This window comes from Pelophylax lessonae (assembly GCF_965119305.1).
Source record: "Pelophylax lessonae genome assembly, chromosome: 6".
Classification (NCBI taxonomy): Eukaryota; Metazoa; Chordata; class Amphibia; order Anura; family Ranidae; genus Pelophylax; species Pelophylax lessonae.
This window is the reverse complement of record NC_138773.1, coordinates 213,888,215-213,909,866: the sequence shown is the minus strand read 5'-3', so window position 1 is coordinate 213,909,866 and position 21,652 is coordinate 213,888,215. Positions and strand designations below refer to the sequence as shown.

Here is a 21,652-nt window from a genome sequence, read left to right as displayed (position 1 = left end):
CCAGTTAATTTGGCAATAAGGACCAGGTTATTAATGGTCTTGTGGCTTCGGAATTCAGCTCTTGATTCAGGGAATTCCTTTCTTTCCATCTTCTGGAAGATCCTCACAATGGATACCAGTGTTATTGGGCTGGGGAACAATTGTGGGCACCCCATCAGTGCAGGGAACTTTGTTGTCAGAGAAGTCTTGTCTGCCTAATCAGCATCCTGAACTTTAGGTGAGTTGGCGGCCTCTGCAGCTTTGCACCATCTTGCTGGAAGATGATTCCAATCTGGACTTAGTTAGGAAATGCCACTGCAGGGGTGTACATCGAACTTCAGACCTGGAAGTCTCGCCATGGTTTAGATTCTGTTGCAGGCAGAACTTCACACTTCTGCCTTGTCCACTGTGTTCTCTCAGACATAGGCAGATTTCATCGGCCCATGGTGTCTGGTCCTGGGAAAGTGGTCCCTATACCCAGAGATGTTACAGGACCTGTGTCTCAGGTGGTAGATGCAGGATGTTGATCTCTTGGCCTTTAGGTTAATCAACAAATTAAAACAGGGTTATCTCCAGGCACAGGGAGCCTCAGCTGGAAACAGTGAATTCTCTGGTGACTATGGGATCAGCAAACCCTGACGCTTCTTTCTCATCTGCTTTGCTGGATCAGGATGGAGGGGATTCGTGTGATCTTCATTGTTTAAACCAATGTGGTACGCCAACCTGATGGAACTCCTTGCAGATGCTCCATGTCTTCTATGGGGTCATTGGATTCTTCTGTCTTAAAGGCTGATTTAACATCCTGGTTCAGTTCCCTCTATGGCTAACAGCTAAGGAACATATGAGCATCCTCTTTTTGATTAAGGGCTTCTACTTAACGTCTGTCTCCCAAGTGGCCTCCATTGTTTCTTCCCCTGTGACTCTGTGGGATCTGAATCTGGTCCTCTCTGCTTCAAAAACCACCACTTGAATCCATTCGAGAGAGAGTTTTGAACCAGCAGTCTTATTCTACATGTAGCCCGCTCTGGATACTGCAGAGGGATTCGATTGGTTGACACTCTGAACCAAAGGAGGTACTAGCTTTTCTGGACATTGTTTTTCTTTCCCTCTTTTCAGCTCCAGTTTGCCAAAAAGGCTGTTTTCCCCATTTGTGTGAATGTGGTTTGAGCAGCCACTGCTTCTTTGAGGAAGACTGATTCCCTTTTGTCATCCTGGATGGATCCTATATAGCTGCTCTGATCTTTTGTTTCATCCTCTCTAAGGGGCTTAGGCCAACAATCATTCAAGCTAATGATCTCTGTGCATGTTTCTTGGTATTTTCCTCATCAGGCAACTGTTCTCACATTTACGAGGCTTCACTTCACTAGGTCTTTTGTTTTTATTTTTTAAATGCCACCAGGCCAGTGTTCAGACCTCATCTAATACCAGCTTTGGGTGTAAGGTCAGTCCGATGTCTCTTTTGAGTTGCAGGTAGTCCCCAATTCTTTGTTGTTTTCTTGGATCTGTTAGCCTTTGTTTGGTAAGTTGCCCGCCCTCTTCAACGGGGCTGCTTTTTGAGCATCCTGAAGTTTTAAGACTTACTGTGACCCTTAATGGAAATAAAAGAAAAGGATACCATAAATTTCATTGAGGGACCCCCCCCCCCCCTATTTATGATCAGGCTATTGATACTACTGTGCCAAAAACTGAAGCATGCTGATTTTGGGCAAGGGTTATCCTGTGCTGGCTAAAATTTTTTTTTTTTTTTGCCAGTGTTCATTGGCAGTACGTTCCAAAAGATTAAATCTTCCCGTGGCCCTCAACGGACTCCAACATTTTACAGTATTCACAAAATTTTGTTTATGAAATTAAAACAAAAGGAATGTAAGCTCTCCACTTTATCAGGAGGGACAGTATAGTTGGAATATTTGTTGAAGGTTCCAGGAGAGCTAATATGTTTTGGTATCTGTGTGCTCTTCATCAGGGATAATAGTCAGCATATGCCTTACCCACTTAAGCCCTGGAGGATTTTCCTGCTCAAAGACCAGGGTCTATTTTGCGATTCGGCACTGCGTGACTTTAACGGACAATCGCGCGATCGTGCGACACTGTACCCAAATGAAATTGATGCCCTTTTTTCCCCACAAACAGAGCTTTCTTTTGGTGGTATTTGATCACCTGTGTGATTTTTATTTTTTGCGCTATAAACAAAAAAAGAGCATCAATTTTGAAAAAATAACAATATTTTTCACATTTTTTTTATATGAAATTCCCCAAAAAAATGTAAAAATCTAATTTTTTTAACATTTTAGGCCAATTTGTTTTCTGCTACATATTTTTGGTAAAAAAAATCGCAATGAGCATATTTTGATTGGTTTGCGCAAAAGTTATTGCTTTTAATAACTAAGGGAAAGATTTATGTAATTTTTATTGTTTTTTTTTTTTAACTAGTAATGGCGGCGATCCACAATTTTTTTTGCGGGACTGCGACATTGTGGCAGACAGTTCGGACCCCTGACTAACATTTTTGACACTTTTGGGGGTACCAGTGACATTACTACAGTAATCAGTGCTATACATATGCACTGTTACTGCAAAAATTACACTGGCAGGGAAGGGGTTAACTTTATTGGTGATCAGGGGGTTAAGTGTGTCCCTAGGGGCGTGATTCTAACTGTAAAGGGAGGCGTGGCTTGTGATGTAACAACAGAGACATACGATCCTACATAGCAGGATCGTATGATCTCTGAAGTTACACCAGGGAGAATGACAGGGGGCTTTGTTTACATTAGCCGCCTGCCTTTCTCCCTCTCCAGCGTGAGATCGCGAGTGACCGGCGGACATCGGAGCCGCCGGTCACTCGTGCGGGAACAAGCGGGGGCGGGAGCGTGCCTCCCGTGGCGTGCGCTTGCCCCCTAGAGGCTCCTGGGCGAGCGACGTAGCCCTACGTCGGTTTGCCCAGGAGAGCCAGACTGCAACAGTAAATAGTCGTGCGGCAGTCGGCAAGCGGTTAAAAAGTAATATTTAAAAAATAAGTATAAAGTCATTTATTCATTAAAAATATGTATATACTCACATCCCCTGGACCTTTCAATAAACATGCTATATAAAGATTGTGGCTGCGTTTTCCAATCGCACCCCATTCCTATTCAAATCACATGAGATTCCTGTCCGAATCTTATGCGGTATCCCGCACCGCACAAGTGTGAACCCAGGCTAATGCGCTCACATTCTGCCCCTGTGTGTATGTATATATACTGTGTGTGTGTGTATATATATATATATATATATATATATATATATATACACAGTGCATTCAGAAAGTATTCACAGCACATAACTTTTTCCACATTTTGTTATGTTACAGCCTTATTCCGAAATGGGTTGAATTCATTATTTGCCTAAAAATTCTGCAAACAATACCCCATAATGACAATGTAAAAGAAGTTTGTTTGAAATCTTTGCACATTTATTAAAAAAAAAAAACAAAAAAAAAAAAAGCAGGTTTTCATCAAGGATGACTGCCACTACCATGCTTCACTGTAGGGATGGTATTGGCCAGGTGATGAGCGGTGCCTGGTTTCCTCCAGACATGATGCTTGCCGTTCAGACCAGAGAGTTCAATCTTTGTTTCATCAGACCAGAGAATTTTGTTTCTTGGTCTGAGAGTTCTTCAGCTGCCTTTTGGCAAACTCCAGGTAAGCTGTCATGTGCCTTTTTGTCACTCCTACTGAGGAGTGGCTTCCGTCTGGCCACTCTACCATACAGGCCTGATTGGTGGAGCGCTGCAAAGATGGTTGTTCTGGAAGGTTCTCCAATCGGGTTCTTGGTCACCTCCCTGATTAAGGCCCTTCTCCCCCATTCGCTCAGTTTGGCCAGGTGCCCACTCTAGGAAGAGTCCTGGTGGTTCGAAACTTCTTCCATTTATAGATGATGGGAGCCACTGTGCTCATTGAGACCTTCAAAGCTGCAGAAAATTTTCTGTACCCTTCCCCAGATCTGTGCCTCGATACAATCCTGTCTCAGAGGTCTACAGACAATTCCTTGGACTTCATGGCTTGGTTTGTGCTCTGACATGCACTGTTAACTGTTGGACCTTATATAGACAGGTGTGTGCCTTTCCAAATCATGTCCATTCAACTGAATTTACCAAAGGTGAACTCCAAGTTGTGGAAACATCTCAAAGACGATCAGTGGAAGCAGGATGGTGCATCCTGCTTCCACTGATCATCTTTGAGATGTTTCTTCAACTTGATGTGACTAAGAAAATGTCAGGAAAGACCTACTAGAACAGTTGAACTATATGTGGGGTTAATCAGAGGCACTTTAAATGGTGGCAGGTGTGTACTGACTCCTATTTACCATGCTTTTGAATGTGATTGTTTAATTCTGAACACAGCTACATCCCCAGTTATAAGAGGGTGTGCACACTTCTGCAATCACATTATTTTAGTTTTTTTGTTTTTACTCCCCCCCCCCCCCCCCCGCAAAAGATTTCAGTTTATTTTTCAATAAACCTCTCCACTTGGGCGTTTTTGTTGCAGGCATTTATCTGGCATTTTTTGGGCGTCTTTGCAGGCAGGCATGCCTCCAAAGACGCCCAAAAAATGCCCGATAAATGCCAGCAAAAATAACGCCCAGGTGGAGAGGAGCCACTACCCTGCTCTATTAATAATTATAAGAAAAATTATCTTTTTTTTCTGGTTCTGGACATGCTACAGAGCTGAAACTTCACAGGTACACGTTCTAGACCCCCCAGACACTAAATCCAAAAAAAGTCATGCCTGCCTCCAAAAATGCCCGATAAATGCCTGCAACAAAAATGCCCAGGTGGAGAGAAGCCCTATGCCTGTGCTACTAAAAATTCTAAGAAAAATGCTATTTTTTTTCTGGTTCTGGACATGCTACAGAGCTGAAACTTCACAGGTACACTTTCTAGACCCCCCAGACACTAAATCCAAAAAAAGTCATGCCTGCCTCCAAAAATGCCAGATAAATGCCTGCAAGAAAAACGCCCAGGTGGAGAGAAGCCCTATGCCTGTGCTACTAAAAATTCTAAGAAAAATGCTCTTTTTTTCTTGTTCAGGACCATTTTAATGGAAAGTCGGATCACAAGTCAGATCACAAGTCGCTTCAAATAAGATAAGGAGGCGACTCCCATTGAAGTCTATGGGACAAGTCGGATAGAAGTCTCCTCAAAGTAGTACAGGACCCTTTTCAGAAGTCGGAGCGACTTCAGTAGTGCCAATTAAGATTAGAAGTCGGAGCGACTTGGGGCGACTTGAGGGCACACAAGTCGCCTCACAAGTTGCGGCAGTGTGAATGGACTCTAAAGGCGGAAAAAGTCCTAAAATTATTTATTTTTGTCTCATTCTTTTACATCACAGAAACCTGACATTTTAACAGGGGTGTGTAGACTTTTTATATCCACTGTGTGTATGTTATATATATATATATATATATATATATATATATATATATATATATATATATATATGGAACTACGATGCTAAGCCAGCAGTATACGATTTCTGTTTGATAGAGAATATAGCCAGCACTCTTGGGCACCTGATTTCTCTTCCTTACTCCCTGTCTGCCAGCAAGACAGCAAAGCTGGCCATACACTAGTGGAATTTCGTGCAAACACTTTAATTTCAGGGTCAATTGTTTGACTTTCGAATCAGCAGTTGGGTCAAAATAATATTTCTTTTTTAATTTAAGTGACAAGAAAATCAAAGGAACAGGATGAAAAATGTTGAACAAATTTCTAAGCGTATGTGGTTTTCCTTTGGGAAATTCCATTCATTCCAAAATTGAACCTTAAAAGCAAATTCAATTTTAAAATACTTTCAAAAGACCTTCAAACGTGCTGTAAACATTTTTGTACCAGTAGTTTATGGTTAGCTCAAGTGAGAGTAAATCACTCCAATGGAGTTCCAAATGAGACTAAAAACCCAAGAGGGTTTCCAATCTTTAGCCACTATTCAAATTACTGAGGAAATTATGGCTTATCACACATTTAAATAAGTGATATTTCATAAATACCAGACTAAACCAAAAAGAAACATTTTTTTTTTTCATTTTCTTTTTCTGCACAATAGGACTACTATCCACATCTTTTCAAACAGTTATTGTGCCCTGCTGTGCATCTTTTTATCTTGCTTTTTTTTTTTTTTTATATTATCCATTGTTTGTACAGCTACATAGTTTTAAGTGAGGAAGGCTCCATTTACCCTTGTATAAGTTGTTTTTACAAAGGAGAGGATATATTTGCTAATGTTGCCCCTTATAATTAAAGACCTGACTCAGACTGATTGTTACTTTTAGGTCAGCCGTCTTTTTTGCTGTCTGTCACGGGCTGCTGCTTTATATCTAAAGACTTCCATCTGGTATAAGTATAGTTAGATTTGTAACTGTCCAGCCATGTTGCATTGCACCCTCTGAGTCAGAGGTCTGACGCTTATGTCCTGCAGCTGAGTGACAAACAGCTGACTCCATCGCTTGTCTTATGAGTTTATCCATTCTTTAGTATTCTGGCTATTAAGTCACGACATCTCCAAACTTCAAAGATCCAGGGTAAAGGTTTGAAGGTAGAAACCACATGAACACAAAGCCCCTCCACTAATAATAGATGTAAACAAGGCACAACTTCAAAATAGTAATTATAAATGGGATGTGGGTAAGAGAGTAGGCTCAAGTCTTTGAAATCTCTGTGTTCTGTGCCAGCTCATTATCAAACAAGACAAACTGCGGTATGTATAGAAGAAAAATGATAAGCTAGGAGATGTAGTGTATGTACTTTATATGTTCTTTATTTCTAACCATCATGATAAAGACAATCCACACATAATAAAATGATAGTAAAGTCTTCTATTTTTTTCAATTCAAATATATTGGCCCCCAGGTGGGTTACGCCATAATCTGCTAGCATGCATCGAATATTAGCTCAATATGGCAGACTTACCTGTTATAATGTTCCCTGCGGGTCCCGGGCACTTCCATCTTCGCTCAGTCATCCTTCCAGGTTCCGGCTGTTCAGCCACAATAAAGTCACACCTGTGCATGCGCACGGGGGTCACATCATTGCGGCACAGATTGGGTACAGTACATGAGCTGAGCTGATACTGATAGGGTCTCTTCTGTCATAAAAATAATAAAAAAAAAACTTTAATAGCACTTTAAATAGTTGTTTTGATTGTACATAGGGCAGTTTTCCAAGTTCTTCTTTTTATCCCTTTGCTACTCTGGCCCTGCTTACTTATGTCCTTTTAAGCCCTCTATAGATGGTTTAAATCTCTGCCTGCTCAGCTGACACCAGCTGAGATCTGAACCATGTACGGGCAGGCTGGTTGTACCTAAGTTGATCCATTGATCAACTTGGGTACAACCAGCATGTCTGATTTTTAGGATGCGATTATTGTCAGTGGCTATAGCCACTAACAATAATCAGTGTGTTCTCCCGGCCTGGACAGCTCCCCATTCCACCCTGCCGAGGGAACACAATAGTTTTGCAGGCATTTTTTTCCTATCAACACTGACTGTGTTAATGGGGGAATTGAAAGATTAAATAAAATCCCATCATCTGTGGCCGACTTGCGTAAAGAGCACCTCTCTTTCATTTAAGTTTGTGTCTATGCTATGCTGTCTGAAGAATCATCTTCATCCAGGACACTTCCAGGAGGGCTTTGTTTCTGGTCTCCCACCTGCCCCTCAAGTCTGGTACGCACTAATAGTTTTTTAAATTCAACCCAGTAGGTTGAACGAAAAAAAAAAACTGACCTCTCCGGTTGGCGCCGCTGTACTAACGATTCAATGTGGCTCCCCCACCAGAACAGTCCAGTTGGCTGAGAGCGCTGATTGAGAGCTGTTCGGCATCTGCTTTTCCAGCATGCTTGTCCGACAGAAGCCGGCTTCTGTCAGACTGGCTGACATACACACGGGCTGAATTTTGGGTGTTTTGTATTGAACCAGCTGATGTCTCCACTCTCCAGACATTCGGCCTGTTTTTACGGGGTTTAAGTGTTCTCTGTGTCCTGGAGTAATGTAGGGGCCGGCGGAAGGAACCACAGTGCTCAGTGGGAGACCAGGAAAATGACATCCCTAGAAGTGTGTCCGGTAAGGCCCCCGTTCACACTGATGGACCGCTCGGGTCCGCCTATCCATTTTTCAGCAGACCCAATAGGACCATCCATAGCTATGGAGCAGCAGATGTCAGCAGACCCCTGCCAGCATCTGATCCAGTCTGGTCTGCTAAAAACAGATGGATGGCGATCCGTTCTCCATCCATCCAGTGGATGGGATCATATGACAGTCGGATGGAAACTGACAGGCAGTCCATTTTCATCTGACCGCCTCATAGAGAAGAGCGGGCTGTGTCTGTGCCCACTCTGCATAGCGGAGCGGACACGGATCTGTAATCCACCTGCTTAGTAGGGATCAGCGAACAGATCCCTTGCCAAGCAGACGGATCCCCTTGTCGAAGTCCACCCTGTCTGCAAGGGGCCTACAGAGGAGGATTCTTCTGTGTACCACCATGTGTACCATAGCACTTGAGGATCGGAAAGCTTAACTTGGAACAGGTAAGTATATTATCTCTTCTTTACAAAGGAATATATATTTTTTTTATTTTGTGACAGGGTCACTTCAAAGGTTTTTTCTTATGAACGCCAACATACAATAGAATTCAAGGATAGTATTCCTGATTGTTGTGTATATTAGACCATAACTTTGCTTATTATTGCTAGAAATATGCACTTTAAAAAAAAAAAATGACACCTCAGATTCAAATTTACACTGACAATGTGATTGCATTTGGTTACTGTGGCATATATACACACATATAAATATATTTAGCTCTACACTCTGTTAGGTTCACCCTACTGATAGAGCATGCAGTCCCAACTATTCATTAATGTCTAAAGTCACCACTCTAAAGTTTTCAAAATTATTTTTTACTTGCCATGTCAACAAAGACTTACCACTGGTCTAATTTACCTATTTGTGTGTTTATTTCAGAGCTGACATTAAACCCACCGGAAGGGATTGTGGCAGGTAAGTGTTCACTGTTGAACTTATGTTTAAGCCTTCATCCATAGGAGTTAAATTTCCAAGATTACCATGCTTAAAGCGGTATTACCCCCCAAACCAAAAATGTGTATATTGCAGCTTACCTATCCTAAGGTGTAGTGGCTGTGGTTTTCTTTATTTAGGCTTTCCCCCCCTATCTTTTTACCTGATAATCTAGCCTAGTAGTCTCCAAACTTTGGCCCTTTACTTGCCTTTATCTGGCCCTCGGGGCCATATTTCTCCAATGGACGCCAACAAGGGGGCACCATTCCTTCCACTGACATTAATGGTGGAGAGCCATTCCTCCCATTGACACCAAAAATGGGGCATATTTCCTCCAACTGATATAAACAATTAGGCACAATTCCTCCCACTAATACCAATGATGAGGCACTATTTCTCCTTCTACTGGCTACAGGCACTATGTAATTTTTGTGCTCCCACTCACGGTGTATTTTCTACTTCCTCTGGCCACTCCGGCCTCTCTAAAGTCTGGGGAACAGTAAACTGGCCCCTTGTTTAGAAAGTTTGGAGACCCCTGATCTAGCCAGTAATACACCTCTTGTATAAAAGTGCATCCACTCTGGATGAAGGAGCGCAGGGGCACCTTTAGACATCAGCAATGTCAGCCTAGGGGAGAGGGAGTGTTAGATGTACTAGCACATTTAGATACGCTAACAAAATTTAAGCTGATAGCTCACACTGCACTTGTGCAAACAGTTAAAGCAACTGTTTTTTTGGGGGAGGGGGCGGGGGGGTGGAAAGGGAGATTTTGCATAAGTAAATAAAAGTTGGCAATTGTAAGAACCCCTGGTAAGTTGTTTGTCTCACTCAACACTCAAAACTGCTACATCTGCAGTACAGCTAAAACAACAGACTTTACTGGCTGGATCATCAGGTCAAAATAGAAAAAAGAAAGCCTAATAAAATAAAACAGATGCAGCCACCACATCTAAGAATTGGTAAGATGCAATATAATTGTTGGCTTTTGGTGTCAGCTATTCCTTTCCATACTGTGAACTGAAAATGAAAGTGCACTGTGTTATGGCAATACACTGAAAGCAATCTCTTGTAAGCGCATTCCAGAGAGCTCTAATGCTGGAATGCAGATGACCCTCAGCGCTGTACACTAGATTAAAAAAAAAAAATACCATTAAGAGCCAGTTCACATATATGTGATGACGGACATCGCATGTGATTGGCAGCACACTGCTCTGCAGATCATATGCGGTTTTTGTGCGATGCAAATTCAGCCATACAGATTGTATGGCCGAATACGCATCACATTTGGACACAACTCGCACAGGACCCTTTTTTTGGGTCCGCACAAGAATCGGATCGCATGGGTGTTCACACCTTTGCAATCCGATTAATGTTTGAACTGACAGTTCGCACTGCGATATGCAAACTGATCTGAGGGTTTCCTTAATTTTGTATTGACACCCCCAGGGATTTGCATATGGCAGTGTGAACTGCCTGCGAGTTGAGTGCAATGCGGGAACCCGCAGTAGAGTCACAAGGTTCCCGCATCGCATATGTGTGAACCGAGACTCGGTTTGATTGCACGGTAGCAACATACAACATTTTTTTTTCTTTTTTGGGGGGGGCACAGTGTTTGCAAAATAAGGCCCAGTGGCATCTTTGTGCCGTCAACTTGCCAATGACAGGAATCTTAAAAGCCCACTTGCCTTTTTCGGTGAGATGTTGCTTCAATACTGCTCTCTTGCTAACAATCAATATTTCTCTATCGCTCATTGACAGACGTAGTCTTCTTGATTCTCAAGAGCTGGGTTATGTTGTCTCCGCAGGAGTAGGACTAGGCAGAAAGACAAAACGTTCTGGCTCCACCTTAGGGGCAGTCCCTGAGGGTATATCCTCCCTCTCTCCTAAGTTCCTTGCTGGGATCTTTTGGTCCTGGCAAGATTTTTTTCTTTAGAAAAAACATTTTTTAGGTAGTTTTTCTCCAGTGTTTTTTTCCTGTGAGATCTTCAAGCAAAAACGCCGGACTGGGCGACACTTGTGGTCACCCCAGCCGGCCTACGAGCGCGCGCAGACCATTGCATTGCGCTTGGTCGGCCGCGACACATTCAAGTAAGTATGCGGGGCCGGGCGACGGGCTGGATGTTGAGATCCAGTGGTCATCCCGGTTTCTGCCTACGAGCGCGTGCAGACCAGAGCTCCGCGCTGGGTCGGCCGCGACGGAGTCCCAGTGGAGGGACTGACCTTGCGAGTTAAAAGTCTCGCTTGGACGCCAGGAACCAGAGAGTCGAGGCGTCCGGAGTGGTCCACAACCCCCCACCCCAGTGGAGAGGGTATTGTGAAGAGAGGGTGCCTGTCGGTTTGGTATGGTGAGTAAACGTTCCCTTTTTTCTTTCCTCGTTATGAGGCAGTATGAATTATGGGCCCCTCCATACATGGTCAGTATATATCTGACACTAAAAAGTCCCCCTTGTAAATACAGTATGTGTTTGTGGGAAGTGGACTTGGTTTGAGAGCTAACACTCTACCCAGCAGACTGTAATATTACAGCAGACATAGGAGGTATAATCCTACCTTATTTGTAGTGTATCTCCTGTAGATCAATATATCGCCACTTAGCAGAGATGCAGGTGGATGTGCTGGGAAAACGATTTCGGCGGTCCGCCGCCATTTTGCCGTAGACCAAGTGCATGTATGTCCTCAGGTCACGCCGGCCGCCATGTTTTTGGAGCCTTATGTCTCTTGTATGGGGGCGGCCATGTTTCATGAGCCCAGCTACCTCGTGGAGAGCTGGGAACGCCGGAAAGCGTACACAGGGGGCGGAGCCACGACCTTCTACCCGGGAAAAAGCAACAGCTCCTTCCAGTCTGTAAAAGACAGACGCTGACTGCAGTCGGTTGGAAACTTCACTGCATCGGTTGGTGAGCCTTGGGGGTCCCTCTCTCTCTCTGTGGGGATCGAGAAGCAGGTACTCTGAGGGGCGCTATTGCGCTAGGGGGAGACACATTAAAAAAAAAAAAAAAAAAAAAGTTTTTTTTGTGTTTTCTGGCAAAGGTGTCCTGAATTAACATGGACCCTGCCACTCATGTATCTCCTCCGGATCCCCTCGAGGGGTCTGCAGGATCCTCCAGCACCCCACTGACGATTGAATCATTGTCAGCTATTATGGAAACTTTTGTGTCCCGGGTGGAAGTGGCTTGTCAGGGACAGGGCGCAAGAAAGCGACCCCCGCCTAACCCCTTATTATCTGAAACCTCGGATTCAGACTCTGAGCCTATTTCTGCAGTTGCAGGTACTTCATCTGGGATTGGTGTCTCGGGTACTGTCTCTTCAGACAGTGAGGAGGATGTTTCGGCATCAGCCATAGCCAGAGAGGAAGCGTTGGTAAACGCACTCATTGTATCTGTTCAAGAAACCTTAAGATTACAGGGTATTCCGTCGGAAATAGCTGAAACTGAAATCCCTTTTGGGACTAAAAAAACGCATCAAAGTGGCAAAGGTTTTTCCATTGCCCAAATGTTTTGGCAATCCAATCGAATAAGAATGGCGTCTGCCAAAATGCACTTTTACTATTTCTAAACGCATTAACAGGCGTTATCCGTTTGAGAAAACCCTCATTAAGAAATGGACAGAACCACCTGTGGTGGATTCACCAATTGCTAGATTGAATAAAGCCACGGTTATTCCTCTAGAAGACGCTCCGTCTTTTAAAGATCCAGTGGATCGCAAGATAGAAGCTATGTCTCGCACCATGTTTTCCTTGATTGGATCAGCTTTCAGACCTATAATAGCTATTGGTCTGGTTTCGCAGGCTGTAACTGAATGGACCAAGTGGTTACGCCGGGACTTAGAAGAGGTCCCTCAGGCAGTATCAGATTTGTTGGAACAAATGATACAGGGGTTACAGTTTGTGTGTGATGCGGCGTTAGACGCCACTCCATTATTGGCGCGAGCATCAGTCTCAGCAGTGGTTCTCAGGCGTACACTGTGGCTAAAAGGTTGGTTAGCCGACCAAGGTTCCAAAAAAGCATTGGCTAATATCCCCTTTTTAGGAGAGCGTCTATTTGGAGCCAACTTAGATGAGATCATTAAGGATCTCACGGGTGGAAAGAGCACCTTTTTACCGCAAAATTTTAAAGGTAAAGGAACTCGTCAAAGACGAGGGCCTTCTTTTTCTGCTCACAAGAGGTTTTTTCGTCCCGCGGGTGAAAAAATTAAGTCCTCCAAAGCTCCTTCAGGAGGCGTCAGGGGTCGTTGGTCGGGCAAGCAAAAGCCCGCCCCCTCCAGACCTGAAGATAAATCGTCCAAAGCCTGAAGGTGCGCCCCCACCCATAACTGGGGTGGGGGGACGTCTTCGCCGGTTCCCGGATCCATGGCTTTCCAGAATCCCGGACAAGTGGGTTTGCGAAGTCATAAGGTCAGGGTACAAGATCGAGTTTCGATCTCTCCCACCGGCGCGATTCTTCCCTTCCAATATTCGACTATCCCCGGATCGTTTAGAAGATCTGCGGAGAGCAGTCACGGATTTACTACAACAAGGAGTGGTAGTCCACGTTCCTTGGACAGAACGTTTTCAAGGGTTTTATTCAAACCTATTTACAATACCCAGGAAAGAGGGCAAAGTGCGTCCAATTCTGGACTTAAGGGCACTCAATTCTTTTGTCAACATAAGAAAATTCAGAATGGAGTCCATTCGCACAGTAGCAGCCTTCCTGCATCCAGGGGATGTCCTAGCGTCCATAGACATCAAGGACGCATATCTTCACATTCCCATTTTCGCAGGACATCAGCGGTTTCTACGCTTTTCCGTAGAAGAGAACCACTATCAGTTTGTGGCGTTACCTTTCGGTCTCGCCACGGCTCCTCGGGTCTTCACGAAGGTGTTGGCCCCAATGTTGGCACTACTGCGCCAAAGAGGCATATCGATTCTTGGTTACCTAGACGATCTTCTGCTTCATGCAGAGTCTCCTCAGACCTTGCTACAAAACATAGAAATTACTATGATTTCTTTACAGGAATTCGGGTGGCTGGTGAACCAGCAAAAGTCATTTCTGGTTCCCACCCAGAGGCTCGAATATCTGGGTCTAATTCTAGACACAGTCAGGACAAGAGTTTTCCTTCCGTCTTCTCAGATGGAATCGGAATCCGGAATCCCTGGACAATCAGATCCGATTGAGCAAACAGACCAGAGAGTCTCTGGTCTGGTGGCTTCGGTCTCCGATGCTCAGCCAGGGAAAGTCATTTCTGCCAATATATTGGACGATAGTGACCACGGATGCCAGTCTATCCGGATGGGGAGGAATTCTCGGTCAGTTATCTGTCCAGGGACTTTGGTCCCCGGAAGAATCCAGGTTACCGATAAATGTATTGGAACTGAGAGCGATCAGACTTTGTCTGATTCACTGGACCGAGCAGCTCCAGGGCAGCCCGGTTCGGATCCAGTCGGACAATGCCACGGCCGTGGCTTATGTCAATCACCAGGGGGGCACCAAGAGTGTCCGAGCGGCCAAAGAAGTGGCTTGCATTCTTCGCTGGGCGGAACGATTTGTTCCAGCTATCTCTGCGGTGTTCATTCCGGGGGTGGAGAATTGGCAGGCAGATTATCTCAGCCGTCAGACTCTGGATCAGGGGGAATGGTCCCTCCATCCAGACGTTTTCCACCAGTTGTGCCTACGGTGGGGCACCCCGGATGTGGATCTGTTGGCATCACGATTCAACAGGAAAGTACAGAGATTCGTGGCTCGCTCCCGCGATCCTCTAGCAGAGACCGCAGACGCACTGATCGCCCCGTGGGGGCAATACCAGCTAATGTATGCCTTCCCTCCTCTCGCGTTACTGCCAAGACTTCTTCGCAGGATAGAGGAGGAAGGAATTCCAGTAATTCTGGTAGCTCCGGACTGGCCTCGTCGAGCTTGGTACGCCGACGTGGTCAGACTGGTGGCGGACGTCCCGTGGAGACTTCCTCTCAGGGAGGACCTACTGTCTCAGGGACCGATCTTCCATCCTGCTTTACGATCGCTGGCTTTAACGGCCTGGCTATTGAGACCCAGGTGCTGAAGGACAAGGGATTGTCAGCTTCAGTTATTCCTACTCTAGTTGAAGCAAGGAAAGCGACTTCCAGAAAGATTTATCATCGCACATGGAAGTCCTACATTGCATGGTGTGAACCTTTGGGGTTCCGTCCACGGTCTTATTCGGTTAGTCGAATATTAGCTTTTCTGCAACAAGGGGTTGAGCAGAAACTGGCCTTGAGCACTATCAAGGGTCAGGTCTCAGCTTTAGCTATCTTCTTTCAGAAGCCTTTGGCTACTCATTCCTTGGTGCGGAATTTCATCCAGGGGGTGCGACATCTGGCTCCGCCAGTGCGCGCGCCGTTACCACCCTGGGATCTTAATTTAGTATTGTCGGTTCTTCAGAAACCTCCCTTTGAAGATATTAGGGAGATTCCTCTACCTACGTTGTCCCAGAAGGTGGCCTTCTTGGTGGCTATCACTTCTGCACGCAGGGTGTCAGAACTGGCCGCTTTATCTTGTCGTTCCCCATATCTGGTGGTTCATAGAGATAAGGTGGTTCTTCGTCCGAATCCATCCTTCCTACCAAAAGTGGTTTCAGAATTTCATCTGAATGAAGAAATTGTATTACCTTCCCTGTGTCCTAAGCCCAGTCATCCTCGGGAGTTTGCTTTACACTCCTTGGATGTCCCGCCACACTCCGGGCGATCAGGGTATACTTAAAAACGACAGACTCGTTTCGCAAGACGGATTCACTTTTTGTGATCCCGAATGGACCCAAAAAAGGGTTGCCTGCATCTGCCGCGACCATTTCCAAATGGATCAGACAGACGGTGGTACAGGCTTATTCTATTAAGGGTCGGGAGCCTCCGTTCCCTGTTAAGGCGCACTCCACTCGGGCACTTAGTGCGTCATGGGCCTTTCGCCATCAGGCGTCAGTGGTCCAGGTGTGCAAGGCGGCTACCTGGTCGTCGGTGCATACCTTTACAAAACATTATAAAGTTGATGTAATGGCATCATCTGATGCCGTGTTTGGCCACAAGGTTTTGCAGGCCGCCATTTGAGGAGACCAGGGTCTGCCTCGAGGGTTTTTTCCGTTGGAAATTTTTCTTTTGAGTCTCATTCTTTGTTTATAATGAGCCTTTAAAACTTCTAGCTTGGCACCGGTTGGGCCTTCTAGATTGGATTTTGATTTTTGTCAATCCCACCCCTCATTTGTGGCACTGCTTCTGGATGTCCCAGCTCTTGAGAATCAAGAAGACTACGTCTGTCAATGAGCGATAGAGAAAAATGGATTTTTGTAAGATCTTACCGTAAAATCCTTTTCTCTTAAGCTCATTGACAGACGTAGTACCCGCCCCTCTATCATTGAGTTGGGTTGGGTTAAATTCTCTGTTACTGCTTTAGAACAGAACTGATTCCCTGTAGCAGAGAGAGGGAGGATATACCCTCAGGGACTGCCCCTAAGGTGGAGCCAGAACGTTTTGTCTTTCTGCCTAGTCCTACTCCTGCGGAGACAACATAACCCAGCTCTTGAGAATCAAGAAGACTACGTCTGTCAATGAGCTTAAGAGAAAAGGTTTTTACGGTAAGATCTTACAAAAATCCATTTTCTTCAGCGTTTTCGCTAACAAATAGCAGCTTCCATTAGGTAAAGTGGCAGCTGCATCTCCGTGATTCTACAGCAAGAGGTCTCTAAATAATTTGTTGTTCAATGTTCTCAGCAAGCTGTACAAAACCATTGTTAGAGATCTGTTGCTGCAGGGGATGGTTGGGCAAAGCTAGACTGATGATGGCCTAATAGGTGCCAATGTTTTCAGGACATCTGCGTGATGCCAGTGTGTTCTGTAGCAAAATAGGAAACAGTAGTTGATCAACCAATCTCCTGGGTTGATTGCAGGATCCCCCACTGCCATTTTATTACAACCAATCTCCTGGGTTGATTGCAGGATCCCCCACTGCCATTTTAATACAGTGCTGTTACTGACAGCTGTTTCTGCATTGCCTTTTTTAAAAATTGAGGAAAGTGATTTAATAAAGGCTGTTTCATTTACACACTGTTTGCTGTCCTGGTGAAAGTAGATTACAAGGCATTGTAGTGACTGGGCTAAACACGGGAGCTTCAGTGCTTCTTGTTGGTCATTTGCCTCTGTTTTGACCTTGGCTATGTCTAATTGCAACCTGTCATAAGATCGACTTCTGTGGAAGGGACAAGCTGGAAAACTGCACCTGCTTAATCAGTGTATGTTGAAAACGAGGAGTCCCACTGTCACGATATAATACAATCTGTGGGGACTGGGGGATTATGGGTGGTGGATTCCTCCACCCTTCACATTTGTGTGGATGCAGGAATCTGTTTTTCTTTTTCATTCATTTCGCTGTTTGAATGAAAACAATTAGCCATCTCTGGCCAGCCTAAGTGCTAGATCCCTTCAGACTCGCCACCTTTGCAGGTATAGCTATGTAAAACATTAAAAATAAGCATCCATACTGTTTCAAATCTAGTAATACACTGCCTCATCCTGCTCTGCACATGCTCAGTTGCTCTCTATTTATGGCCACTATGCCGAATTAGTAGAGGCCGATCTGCTGATAGCCTTAAAGCTGATTCAAACCCTTTTATCCTTTATAGTCAAGAAAGCTGCTTCTGTTTGATCTTCAACTGCCATGGTGCTGCACATGTGATCAGTTATGACACCAGCTATTTGATGGTTTGACAGTTTTAAGGACACAAGCAAAAGTGACAGTTAGCAATCCTGAAATTCCAGGAATGTTACAGTTTTTTGAAATTGTTGAACTGATGGGTTTAGTTCCGCTTTATGATTTACTGCTGTTCAGGGGCTCTGGGCTTCAGCAAAATGGCAGCCTCTGGCAAGAAAAAACAGGAACATTGCTAGAGGCAATTTAAAACACACACTAATTTGGGTAGTATAATTATTAACGTGGAATGCATGTTCCTTGCTAAAGAACATCATTTTTTATTAAGTTGTTATGGGTAAAGTTCTGCTTTACGTCTTTGAGGTAGTATAAGCAGTAAATGCAAGGCACTCTTTGTGTGTCTCATATCTTGTCTCCGCACTTGTTGAGGGAGGCAGAGGGATTGCAGAATGAGTGTTTGCTTCCTTTATCCGCTGATGTAAAAATCTCTATATTTAATGCCAACTACAGGCACAGCCATCTTGCACTGGAATCAAGAAATAAACAGAGGGCGCACTGGCCTAGTGCATTATCCTCAATACAAACGGCTTTATTAAAAGAAAGTACAAATTCATACTCACAAACGTAGGTTTGACAAAGGCACATCAACACTAATGTTACAGCATCGAGATTGTCGCATCACAGATATAAAGTCCTTACTGTGACTTGCTAACACATCCTGAGGTCTCGCCTCATCTAGTAAGGGCTAGCCCTGGTTTACACCTCTTTGTAATGACTCTGGTCCTATAAATATAGAGGTTAAGATACAGTACAGCAGTCTCTGGGGAAAAGGCGAGATGTCGAAACGCGTCAGCCAATCGCTGTAAGGAATTCAAATCTCGATGCTGTAACATTAGTGTTGATGTGCCTTTGTCAAATCTACGTTTGTGAGTATGAATTTGTACTTTCTTTTAATAAAGCCGTTTGTATTGAGGATAATGCGCTAGGCCAGTGCACCCTCTTTATTTTTTGATTCCAGTGCATCTTGACATCCCCAGTCTTGAGAGGGCAGCAAGACGGGTGCTATCCCGGGTGGACAAATATTAGAGCACTGAGCGACACCTTTCGTGAGGCCTATCTCTAAGCGCAGGGGAGTGGTGTTTTTTTTTTCTTCTTACAGCCATCTTGCAATATGCTTTGCTTCTGGCTCCTTGGGTCCTCTACCTCCCAGGCCTTTTCCTGGCAGTAGGTGCTCCTCTGATAATGCGGAGAGCAGTACTGACCATCATGTCAGTGCCTCTCTCTTCACCAATACACTATAAATAAAAGATGCTCCCTCTGGAGGTAGTCTCATGATTTTCTGCATTCGCCATATGTCCTCAGTCTTCTGCAGCGAATGAGGCTGGGTATTATCAAACCTACAAACGGGAAATTTTGTGGTAAAGACAAAGTACTGAAGGGAATAACTGCAGATTGAAGTTAAGTTTTGCAGCCTAAGCTGCATTTTTTATTTTAAGGTGAATGTTGATGGAATTAAAAAAAATGGCTGTAGTTGGACTTTAACCACTTAGCCTCCAGAAAATTTACGCCCCTTCATGACCAGACCATTTTTTGCAATATGGCACTGTATTACTTTAACTGACAATTGTGGGGCCATGCAACACTGTACCCCAAAAAAAAAAAAACGTATGTCTTTTTTTCCCCCACAAACAGCTTTCTTGGTGGTATTTGATCTCCTCTGCTTTTTTATTTTTGTGCGCTATAAACAAAAAAAGACCGGCTACTTTGGGGAAATAAAAAAAAACTATATTTTTTACTTCTGTAAAACATATCCAATAAAAAAATTTAAAAAATCGAATTTCTTCATCAATTTAGGCCAATATGTATTATGCTACATATTTTTGGTAAAAGAAAATCCCAATAAGCGTATATTGATTGGTTTGCGTAAAAGTTATAGCGTCTACAAACGATAGACTTTTCTTTCTTCTGATCAGCGACTTATAGCTGGACTGCGATTGTGCGGCGGACAAATCGGACACTGACATTTTTTGGGAACCAGTGACACTAATACAATGATCAGGGCTAAAAATATGCACTGTAACTGTACTAATGACACTGGTTGGGAAGGGGTTAACAACAGGGGCAATCAGAGGGTTAACTGTGTGCCTAACCAGTGCTTGTGTACTGTGGGGGTGGGGCTTTTACTAGGGGAAGGCATTGATCCATGACCCTGCTTTGCAGAAACACAGGATCAATGCCTTCCATACTGACAGAACAGCGATCTGCCTTGTTTACATAGGCAGATCGTCGTTCTGGCTCTCTGCCTAATGATGGGTGGGTGCCGGCGGACATTGAGTCTGTGACAACTCGCAGATCAGCTCCCGCTGTGTATAAGCACAGCGGGAGCAGTACACCGGCGGTGGGCTGCATGCCCCAGACCTCGAAGTGCAGGATCACGTACTAGGTACGTGATCCGACTCAGCAGAACTGCCTTGCCACCATAAATGTAAGTTAACCGGCAAGCGGTTAGGTTTAAACCAGGCATGTCCAACCTGCGGCCTGGAACCTCAGGCAATGCAGCCCACTGCCCCTGACAATTTTTTTTTTGCTGGGGAGGAAGGTAGTCAGGTCGGGGGCACGGCCACAGCAGCTGCCAACTAATGATAGGCAGAGGCTGCCTCAGAAGGGGGGGGGGGGGGGGAGGGGAGCATGTGCAGTGTTTCTGACTCCTACCACCATGACCACTTCAAATCACTGAAGTGGTCATGGTGGTTAGAGTGTTCCTTTATTATCGCTCAGAAGAAGTAAACCTCTGTATACTGATTCCGTTTCATTTGATCATCCTCTAGTTGTGTTAAATTAGTGCGGGGGGGCGTGGCGGCGCGGGAAGGGCGCAGTGGCATTTTATTACTTATATACCTTAACTATAGTATATATTTTATATGCGGCCCGAGAAAATTTCTCTACACTCAATGTGGCCCAGAGAAGCCAAAAGGTTGGACACCCATGGTTTAAACTGTAAAAACTCAAAATATGTAATCCCTGAAAATACACAATACTTTCCCTCTAATGTTAAATTGGATAAAGTATTTGCAGCAGATAGAAAATATTAAAGCAATTCCCATAAAAGTTCCTTTGTGTTGTGATTAGACAAAGTTTTTATGTATAATTATTATTACTGTCTTTCAGGCCCCATTAATGAAGAGAACTTCTTTGAATGGGAAGCTCTAATCATGTGAGTAATTCATAACATCCACTGTGTTATTAACCAGAACAGTAACACTATTGTACGCTTCATTCCCCTGTGAATGCAGCAGAACTGAAGTGGATACAGTCTTTGTCTTGAAATAATCCCTATACACTTTCCTTTTCTTACACCATTCCTGTAATTTGCAGGCCACATTCTGCTAGCAGACCATACCTACATACCTAGGGGAGAGTATTATTAGTGGTCGGCGATGTCAGCAGTGGAAGGATTGGCGGTTATACTCAGCTCTCACCTGCTTGTCTGAAGCTTTTAAAAATGATATTTATGCTCTTTTTACTCCCTCACTCCCATACTTAGGAATTCCCCCTTTGCTGGAATCTGATGTTGATCTTTCACTACGGGTTTCACGCCAACGTCTTTATAAGACTGCAGGGTGGGGAAATAAAAACATTTGTAATATCTTGAATAACAATAATTTTATTAGTGGCATCTATTGTATCCTCAACATGTAGCAAGCATTGTTTGTGGTAACTGGTATTGGTATTAATTTGCCTGCAAGGGAAAATCCCTTCTGTTGTATATTAGTCGTCTTGATTAAGGTCTTTCAGCTGTGATCTTGTATGTATTAATAAAAGGAACAATGTATTGTGTAGATTACACTCAGACATAAGTGAACAAATTATGATGAGCAAATATTATTTTCATAGAAACAGTGTTTGTAGGTTTGTCTGAATCTGTGGAGATTCATTAATACAGGTTGCTTAAATTCAGGAAATGCATTTAAAGTGGTATT

At 44.2% G+C, this 21,652-nt stretch overlaps 1 protein-coding gene across 1 annotated transcript in view; it reads left to right on the top strand.

Annotated features, from left to right (window-relative positions):
• Positions 1–21,652, top strand: part of UBE2G2 (ubiquitin conjugating enzyme E2 G2) — a 105,614-nt gene that overhangs the window by 53,113 nt on the left and 30,849 nt on the right. The window contains exons 2-3 of the mRNA XM_082261347.1: positions 8,974–9,009; positions 20,841–20,886. Coding sequence (XP_082117473.1) covers positions 8,974–9,009; positions 20,841–20,886 — 82 coding nt within the window. The remainder of the gene's footprint in view (positions 1–8,973; positions 9,010–20,840; positions 20,887–21,652) is intronic.